This window comes from Pyrgilauda ruficollis, unplaced genomic scaffold (assembly GCF_017590135.1).
Source record: "Pyrgilauda ruficollis isolate IOZ18807 unplaced genomic scaffold, ASM1759013v1 scaffold113, whole genome shotgun sequence".
Lineage (NCBI taxonomy): Eukaryota > Metazoa > Chordata > Aves > Passeriformes > Passeridae > Pyrgilauda > Pyrgilauda ruficollis.
In genome coordinates, this window is record NW_024509544.1 from 767,785 (window position 1) to 777,625 (window position 9,841).

Here is a 9,841-nt window from a genome sequence, read left to right on the forward strand (position 1 = left end):
CCCCAAATACCCCGAAACAGCCCCTGTGGCTCAGGCACAGCCACAGGGATGGGAAGGGCATCACAGAAATTGCTTTTCCAGCAGCTACAAAGGGAAGTTGCTGGGCCACCAGAGATGGTGGAAGGAGCCAAACACCATCTGTTCTCTCGCAGAAACTCTTTTGTTAGTGGAGAAATGAGCTATAAGGCTGAAGGCTCGGCAGTGCCAAGCTCATCTCCCAGATGATCAACACGGCGTCGACTCCCTGATAAATCTCCACAGATGCAGCTTTGCTGTTTCCCTCCTTCCCTTCCCAGTTTTCTTCTCCCGGTGTTACTCATCTACACATACCCAAACCTCAACTGTTCCTCTCCAAAACACAGCCAGCTCAGGAGCACCCTCTGCCCCATCCCACTTCGCTTTGACACAGAATTAAGGAACTGAAAGCTAAATTCTGCTCAAGAAGCCTGTCCCTCTGACCTTGGAGCTGCCTTAGCTCTTTCAGCATGAAGCCAGTGTTTCCCAGCCCGGGGAACTTGCAGGCTTTCAAACATTTCACAGAGGTCACCCTTGTGCCTGGTCCCAGACAGAGCCACGAGCTGGAGCCCTTGGTGTCCCCTGCCTAGCCCGGTGTCACATCTGCATGGCCACAACCCTCCCCTGATACCCCAGATGTGAAAAATGCTTATTTTATGATTGGCTTTTCGCAAATATTAAAATGAATATTAGATGTGTTATGTTAGAAAGTTACGCTGTGTTAATTTTCTTAACTAGTGTGTTAAATATAGTTTTAGGTTATAACATAATGTTGAAATAGAAACTATGTTATGTAGGATATTTTTTTAAAGAAAGGGCTCACACTGAGATAGGAGCCACAGGACACCTAAATCTTTCAGAGAAAGAGAATTTATTGCTCCATTATCAGAAGAAATTAACTTCTGCCCGCCTTGCCCAGCCCTGAAGACGCTGTCAGGATTCAGAGGAAGAAGTTGGCACTGACCAGACAGAATCCTTTATTTGAATGGAATTTATGCATCATGGATGAGGGGTATGAATATACAACGGGGTGTTGCCTTGAAGGGTTAATCCTCTGTTCACCTGGGTCCTTTTTCGGGCTTATTTCGCCCAGAAAAGGTACCCGGACTGTCCGTAACTCTTTGTTTTTATTGTCTCATATCATCCTAATCCCAATTGTCCAAATTATTATTACCCCAATCATCCTGCTATTTTTTCACAACCATTTAATTACCATCAAACTTTCAACATTCTAAAACCAAGCGATTGGCGTTTCTCGCACCGGACCGCCCCGAACTCTCCGCAGCCGCCGGGGCTGCCCCAGCGCCGCACCCTCGGCACCCGCCCGGCTCCGGGAGCCGGGGGGCACCGCAGACCCCCGGAGCAGCACAGCACAAAGGCACGTCCTGTCTGCCACCTCTCCGCAGCAGAGGAAGCGGCTCGGGGGAGATTAGAGCCCGAGGAGCGGGCACGGCGGCGCCGAGCGTGTGCGGGGCGCTGCGACAATGACCCGGGACAGGCTCGGGCCAGCCCCGCGGCAGGATTTCCGTCAGCCCGGCCCCTCGGCAGAGACAATGAGCTGTCTGACAGCTGGAGACGGCTCTGCCTGCGCCCCTGTCCAGCCACGGCTCCTCGGGACCTTCAGGGAGATCAAACAGGAAACTGGGCAGGGAAAGAAAAGGTTGTTCGTGCTCCCAAGTCCAAACTTTCATTCCTGAGCCGGGAGGAAGATGCTGAAGTCAGGATATTCAAATACTTTCCCTGGCTCCTGGGGGAATAGCAGGACATGAAGGGCTGGTGCCATCTCAGGGGGCCGGTGCTATCTCAGGGACCTGGTGCCATCCCAGGGACCTTGTGCCATCCCAGGGACCTTGTGCCATCCCATGGTGCTGATGCCATCCCAGGGACCTGGTGCCATTCCAGAGACCTGGTGCCATCCCATGGTGCTGATGCCATCCCATGGTGCTGATGCCATCCCAGGGACCTGGTGCCATTCCAGAGACCTGGTGCCATCCCATGGTGCTGATGCCATCCCAGGGACCTTGTGCCATTCCAGAGGGCTGGTGCCATCTCAGGGAGCTGGGTGCTGGTGCCATCCCATGGTGCTGATGCCGTCCCAGGGACCTGGTGCCATCCCAGGGACCTTGTGCCATCCCATGGTGCTGATGCCATCCCATGGTGCTGATGCCATCTCAGAGAGCTGGTGCCACCCCCCGGGTCCAGTGCCATCCCAGGGAGCTGGTGCCATCCCCAGGGCTGGTCCTGCTGGCACGTGCTCACCCCTGATGGAGTTTCCCCCCTTAAATTCTCCCCTGCCCCCCACCCCTGGCTGTTGCTCACCTGCATCCCCACGGACAAGGCAGTTCTTCTTGTCACAATGCCCTGGCTGGCACTATATTTCACCACTATATTTCAGGCCACTATATTTTACAGCCAGAGTTCCTCTTTGCAAGATGGATTTTAGAAATCTCAAGCACCAAGAGAATCACCTGTGGCTTCCCTACACAGCGAGCCCTTGCCTCCCCAGACCCTGCAGTCCCCTGTGGCAGCAAGCATCCACACCAGACCTGTCCTCAGCTCTGCTTTGCTGCTTCTGTCCTGCCTGGTAAAAGTGCCAGAAGTTTCTGTTTCTCTTCTGTTTCTTACCAAACATGATTTACTTACTGTAACTGGCTATCTGTTATGCCCTGAGCTGCATTATTAACTTGGTGATCGTACATTTAGCAGAGAATTTATGAGAAATGAGGAGACATTCATTATCAGTAACACCACAGACTTTACTCTTATATGGTCTCCCTGCATGGAGCAATGCTTGGCTCAGCCAGAGCTCACCCAGCTACAGCCATTCCCTGGGCCACAGCAGGACAGGGCTGCTCTGCACATTTCTGGGGCTGCATTCCCCTCACTTAGGCCAGTCCTTATTTTTTCCCCCTATTAAAATATTTTCTGATGGAATTTAACTGGCTTAATTGTGCCATCATGCCTTCTGTTGTCTGAAAACCAGGATGTTTTTCCTGTGTGAGGATTGTCTGAGACATATCTGTGCTTCCCAGCAACTGAACTGCAACAGAAGTGCCCTTAAAATATCCCCCTTATCCTGAACCTCTGACCTGGGGACAAACATCCCCTCCTTCCTGTACCTCTGAACTGGGGACAAGTACCTGCCCTGTCCTGTGTCTGTGAAATGGGGACCACAGGAGGAGTCACGAGGAGCACAGATGGCCAAGTTAAACTCTTGGGGTTTCTGTGAGCAAAGCGTAAAGTGTCCTGCCGTGAGATTTGGACAAGTGTTCCCAGATGTTCTATTAAAGAAACAACAACCACAGAAAAACCCGAGCAACAGCCAAACAAACAGAAATCTCAGGTGGAGTCCCAGAGGCACACAAGTCCCCGTGGAGAGAGGCTGTAGGCAGGTTGGAGCCAGGGCAGGCACTGCCATATGCACGAGCTGGATGTCTGACAACCTCCCAGGAATTTGGATTCCAAGAGCAACACAATGAACCAGTTCCTCCTTGACCTTAGAGCCATGCCACAGCTGTCTGCAGAGCACTCCATCTCAGAAACCTTTCCATCTCTGAAGCCTTTCCCAGCAGACAGTGGCATTTCTGGCTCCTGGGAAGGGCTGGGCTTCCCCAGCTGCAGGCTGGTGGCAGCTGTGGAGGCTGTGAGGAGCCAGAGCTCCAGACCACGGAAACCAGGGAAAGGATGGGAAGAGCAGAGATGGCTGGAGGCTCTTGGACATTTCCCCTTCTTAGGTTTTCACTGAATGGCCTGACGACAAAGCAAATATCTACCTATATCTGTATCTATCTATCTATATCTATATCTATATCTATACCTATATCTATATCTATATCTATATCATCCATATCTATCTGTTACATCTCACAGGTATCACAGGACACTCTGAGTCTCAGCTCCTGAATGCCCCACGCCTGGCTGGGAAGGTCTGGGCAGCACTGATGCTCCACGGGGGCTGCTGCATCCTCCGACCCCAAATGGGTGCTGCAGACCGGGCAGGCTTTGGCAGCAGCCAGCGGGAGGGAAAGCTATGCAAAACACGCCCCAGGGAGCTGCCAGGCATCCCGGATTACCTTCTTTGGAGTGGTTTTGGAGGCGACACGAAGGCAAAGCCAGTTCTCTGCAGGAGTTTGTGGCGCAGGCACTGGCTGCCCCTGCACCCCGGGCAGTGCCAGCTCCCTCCAGCTCCTGCCCTGGGGCTTTCCTGGCAGCAGAACCGCTCCCACCCCGAGCACCCCGAGCCCGGCACACCAGGAGAAGCAGAGCACAATTAGAGAGGTGGCTGTGCCTCTCTGCAGACGGTGGGGATGGGAATTAATCCTCCCATTAACGGGTGAAATGGAGCGTTTGCGTCTCACAAAGCAATTACACAACAATAGCAGGAGAACGATGATAGAAATCACATCGTCTCTGAAGTTGCTCTCCAATCCAACACATGAATAATTCCTCCTAGGCATTACTGGGAAAGCAGTATTAAAACACCCGTATAAACAAAAATTACTGGAAAAAAACAGACGAGGCATGCTTCATCGCTCTGTCAGAGCCAAGCACAACTAAATTTATACAAAGTGGGCAGAGAAGCTTGAAGGGGCAAAGACATTTGTTAGTGCTCTGTGCGAGATGAGCTCACAAGGAACGCGTGCTTGATCTTGGCAGCTTTCTGATGTCTTACTCCTAAAGCATCAGCTTTAGTCTCGGTTTCCATGGCAGATACTTTTCTGAGCTTGTATCTTCCACAGATATTGCTAATTTATGCTGTCAGCCACATCTCTGCAAATACCTGCAGAGTGATTCCATGTGCAGTGGGAGTGGTGAAAACAAGGCGCACGTGAGCCTGCCTCAGCTCTTGTTTTAGACCAGGGCACTAAAAAGGGTTTGTTTTCTTCAGCCCACAAGATCTTGGCTGATCTTCTGGCACTGAATTTTGCCCCAAATACCCTGACACGGCGTTATCTGTCCTGTGAAGCAAAGCACTTTGAGCATTTCATCCGGGCACGTGTTTTGGGCAGGTTTACCCCCTCCAGTGCTCGGGCAGCTCTGAGCAGGAAGGGTTGGGCAGCACATGTGGCCCTGCTTCCTTCTGCTCCCCCATCACATTTCATGTTAGCAGAGTCTATAAACCATGAGATCTTTCCCTGGCAGAGATCCAGCCACACCAAAACTGTCCTATTTTCAGGCTGGATCTATCAGCCCTGCAAATGCTGAACCAGCAGCTGATGAATTGGTCTCACCAGTTTGGCAAGACCATGGCAAGGTGAGAGGCTGCACGTCTGGCCGGTGGAAGAAGAATCCCAGGGATTTTTCAAAGATGTTGTTTGCACACTGACGCACAGAACATCCAGCACAAACAAAAGAAATTGTGAAAAACTTGTAAAAAGTAACTCACACGGTGACAGAGCCACAGGAAGCCATGGCACGTGCAGAGAGAGCTCATGCCAGAGCAAAGTCCTGGCAGCACTGGGGAAACCCATGTCCTGGCAGGATATGGGCACTGCAGGGTTCAGGGCTGTTTCAGGATGTGCCCAGCAGCAGCAACAGGTGAGTCCCAAGTCCCAGGTAGGAAAGAGGCCAGACACTGAAATGAGGCCACTCCTTCTCTTAAGGATAGAAGCCTGGCAAGTCCTGGCCAGCTGGAAGTTGGTCTGAGCCTGGATGGAGCTGGGCTTGCCAGTCATTCTGGGGCCCAGGCAGGATCCTGCCCTGCTCACAGTTCACCTGGTGACCAAGAACTCACAGGTAATCCCCTTCTCCAATCTGAGCCAGCACAAGCATCTACACACGGGCCTCAGGTGGATCACCTCTTCAGTGCTCCCACTGACTGCTAGAGAGGTGTGTATGGCTCAGGAAAATCCCCTCCCTCTATCCAAAGGAATAGAAGTTTTAAAGGGAATGTGGAATAAAACGCATCTGGGTGATGTTTTCTTGGATCTGTTCTTCAGTGTGGTCAGAGGTAATTTCTCTGGTAAGTGAGGGAAACCCCTGGTCTGAGTGGGATGGAAACAGAGGCTGCTCCTAGAGCCTTTCAGCAGGGATGAGTAACAGGGTCAGCAGCAACAGTAAACAAGATTCTGATTTTCCAAACAGAGCCTCCGCAGCATCCGGCTGCTTTAAAACATTAACCAAAATACACTTATCTCTGGCTCCTGGCCTTAAGTGACTTTTGAACCCACAGCTATTCTGGGCAGTATTGACTGTGCTCAGTACACTCCAGGTGTGGAAGGCCAGCAGGAGCCCTGGTGGTCAGAGCCAGCCCCCTCTGTGCCCTGTCCACAGTGCCTCGAGAGAGAGAAGGGACCCAAAGGGTCACTGAGTCCAGCTCCTGCTCCTCACAGGAGCCAAAACTAACCTGTGTGACTAAGAGAGAGTCCTCCCAGCCCAAGGGCTTGTCATTGACCAAGGGTGGTATAGAGAGCACACACGCTTATGGAGCAGAGGTGAGTTTTCTTTCCAGCACTAATGAGCATGAAATTTAAGCAAAAGGACACTGGAGGCAGGAGCAGGGCAGCAAACTGAGTTTTCTTGCTCCCCCTGAGACCACTGCCATGTGCAGCTGAGGGTGTAACACCCAGGGAAGTCATCTCAGAGGGTGTTATGGATCACCTGCCTTTGGGACAGCACTTCTCAGTTAGGAACTGCAGCTCTGTGTGCACCAAAGATGAGTTGCATCTGCTGGGAAGCAGCAGAAAGGAGCTCATGTCCAGACAGGAGCAGGTTTGCAGTGTTGGCAATGGAGACAGAGCCAAGTTCTTGGCTGTTTGCACAGGCTCCAGTCTCTTGCTAGCATTGCAACAGTTCTCACCTGGAGCTTTACTTGTTTATGGTATGATTCTTTGTGCACGGAGTGCTTTTCACATGCAGCAAGGGCAGGAGTGGAGTTTGGGCTGTGCTGGCTCAGTCCCACAGCCACGGCTGAAGCCTGTTCTGTGGTGGGTCAAAAAAACCCCAACATTTCCTTTGATGAAGCAGAGAGGACTTTTCATCTCGTCCGCACGACAGGAAAGTTGGCAACTTAAATGTTAAACTTGCCTGTGACTGTCGGGTGTTGACATCATCGTGATCTCAGCGCTGTAACCGGAGCCCTCCAGCTTTTCCTCCAGCCTGCCTTTAAATACCAGCCCTGGAGCCGGCACAGCACGCCTTCCTCCGCCTGGAGCCCGGGGCAGAGCCGGCAGAGCCCACGTCGATGAAAGCAAAGACAGGCTCCAGCAGCGCAGCCATGTCCACATCCCTGCGAGTGAGCCCCTCGGTCCACGGCTACCGCTTCGACACGGCGCTGCGCAAGAAAGCCGCGGCCAACATCTTCGAGAGCATCAACGAGGCGTCCCTGCAGAAACTCTTCAAAAACTCCGGGGACAAGAAGGCGGAGGAGAGAGCCAAGATAATCCTCGCCACCGACCAGGACATGGAGGAAAAAACGAGAGCGCTGATGGCACTAAAGCAGAGGAGAAAAGACAAACTGCTGCAGTTCCTGACGTTTCGGAAATACTCCCTTAAAGTTCGCTGAGCTGGCGGAGGCAGCAGAAATGGAGAACGTTTTGTGGCGGGGCTGTTTGAGACCTCCTGCCACACTCGGCATGCTCTGCTGCCCCGTGGGCCTGGGGACCTGACAGCCCAAGCAGGGGGCTTCGGCCCCGCCGCAAAGCTCGAGCCACGGCGGCATCGCTGCGGGCAGCAGGCGGTGCCCACGGCAGCCTGGTGTGCCCAGCAGCACTGGTGTGCCCAGCAGCACTGGTGTGACCAGCACTGGTGTGCCCAGCAACACTGGTGTGACCAGCAGCACCAGTGCCCATGGCACATCAGTGTGGACAGCAGCATTAGTGCCCATGGCACATCCATGTGGACAGCAGAATCAGTGCCCGTGGCACATCCGTGTGCCCATGACAGCACTGGTGTGCCCAGCAGCATCAGTGCCCATGGCACATCAGTGTGGACAGCAGCACCAGTGCCCATGGCACATCCATGTGGACAGCAGCATCGGTGCCCATGGCACATCCAAGTGCCCAGCAGCATCGGTGCCCATGGCACATCAGTGTGGACAGCAGCATTAGTGCCCATGGCACATCCATGTGGACAGCAGCATCGGTGCCCATGGCACATCCAAGTGCCCAGCAGCATCGGTGCCCATGGCACATCCAAGTGCCCAGCAGCATCAGTGCCCATGGCACACCGTTGTGGCCAGCCTGGTGGCCAGAGGCTGGCAGAAAGAAAGCAGCTCCCAGCCCGAGGCAGAGCTCCTCCGAGCTGGAGGGGAGCCCACACACCCGGGTGTGACTCGGGACCTCCTTGGTGCTCACAGACTTGGCCTGGGTGCTTTGCCTCTTCAGCCTCGTTTCCCTAAAGCCTGAGCCCGTGCAGAGGTGGTGCTGTGGCTGGTGGGGGGCTCTGCAGACCGCTCAGCTGCTGCTCAGGGTCACTTTGCATCTGCCAAATGCACCCAAAGGCAGCAGTGGTGCAGTGAGCTCAGCCACCTGGGAAGGCGTTTGCTCCAGAGACACTCTGCACAGCTGTGCCTTTCCTTGCCGAGCTGTATGTGTGCAGGAAAAGTCGTTTGCACAGAAGCAATAATAATGACAGATTACCCTGAATTTACTGTGAAGTTCCCTAATATTATGTTCACTTACCACTAACACTAAAAATCTAAATATAATAACTGCAGTTCTTCTCTGTGTAGGTTACAGTCACTATTAGATGAGTACTTACTTCATGGCAAAATTTTATGACAATGTTGTTGTTATATTGGATATAATTTATTGCATACACTGATGTGAAAACTAATAAATTATGAAGTAAATCTAAATTATCTTGTCTGAAATGCTCAGTTCTCCTGGAGTGGTGGGGTTAGACTTTTTTTGTCGTTTCATAGGGACCTGGTTTAGGAGCAGACTATGTGCACCTCTCCCTCATTCCCCAGACATGGCTTTGGCAGCCCATTCTCAGGATGTGGAGCAGCCTCTGGCTTCCCCATCCCACCTGGCAGCACCAGGTTGGCCCACAGTTGCTACGGCAACCATGGTTTTTTTGGGTTTGTTTGGTTTTTTTTTCCCCAGAAAGGTCTCACCAAATTTGTTGCTAACCAACACCAGTGTCAGTTTCCCCTCTGTAACACCAGAATAACATGCACTGAGGAAAGAAAGGTGTAGAAAATGAATGGTTTGGGACCAGGGTGGGCAGCACAGCTCGCCAGCCTCTGGCATTTCTGCAGAGCAGAGAAGGAACCTGGGCTTGGCTCCTCATCACCCAAAGAAACAGCAGTAAGTTACAAAGCTTTGGCAGCAGAACTGGACTGTTTTTCTGCAGGTTTTGCTGTACTATCATGATAGATGATGCTGGAAGTACTTAAAAATAGCAAAGACTGGTTATTTATAAGTCTGTCCTCTAATAACCTGATGCTTTAGATAAAAACATTCCCATGACTCTGCTTAGAGCAACAAAGATAAAGCAGCTTGGAAGAATGATAGCCCAGCTACAGTTTTTTTTACCTACAGTAAGAACTCCAAATTGCCAATAAGTCAGGGAGACTGGAAATAATCTTTTAAGTCACCTAATAGAATGGGCAATTATAATTATTTATAACTGGAGCGGGATGCTCGGTGATTTCACCTCCCAGGAAGAGCAGAGTGTAAACTGTTTTGGGATGAACCTGTTTGAAGGAGCTTCCAAAGGCTTTTCAGAACTGTCCTTGCTCAGAAAAAGCTGTCTCAGAGCAGGTTTGCTGCAGAGGAGTTGCCAGTTTTCCAGCATTCCAGCAGAGCAGGGTCCCACACTCTCTGCAGCTGCTGCACCGTCGGTGACACATCCCCACAAACCATCCCCAGCCACAAACGCT

At 52.1% G+C, this 9,841-nt stretch overlaps 1 protein-coding gene across 1 annotated transcript; it reads left to right on the forward strand.

Annotated features, from left to right (window-relative positions):
* The first annotated feature begins 7,137 nt into the window (after positions 1–7,137).
* Positions 7,138–8,812, forward strand: TCIM (transcriptional and immune response regulator). Its single transcript, XM_041478536.1, has one exon. The coding sequence runs from the start codon at positions 7,199–7,201 to the stop codon at positions 7,517–7,519; it is 321 nt and encodes a 106-aa protein (XP_041334470.1). The 5' UTR covers positions 7,138–7,198; the 3' UTR covers positions 7,520–8,812.
* Positions 8,813–9,841: the final 1,029 nt, after the last annotated feature.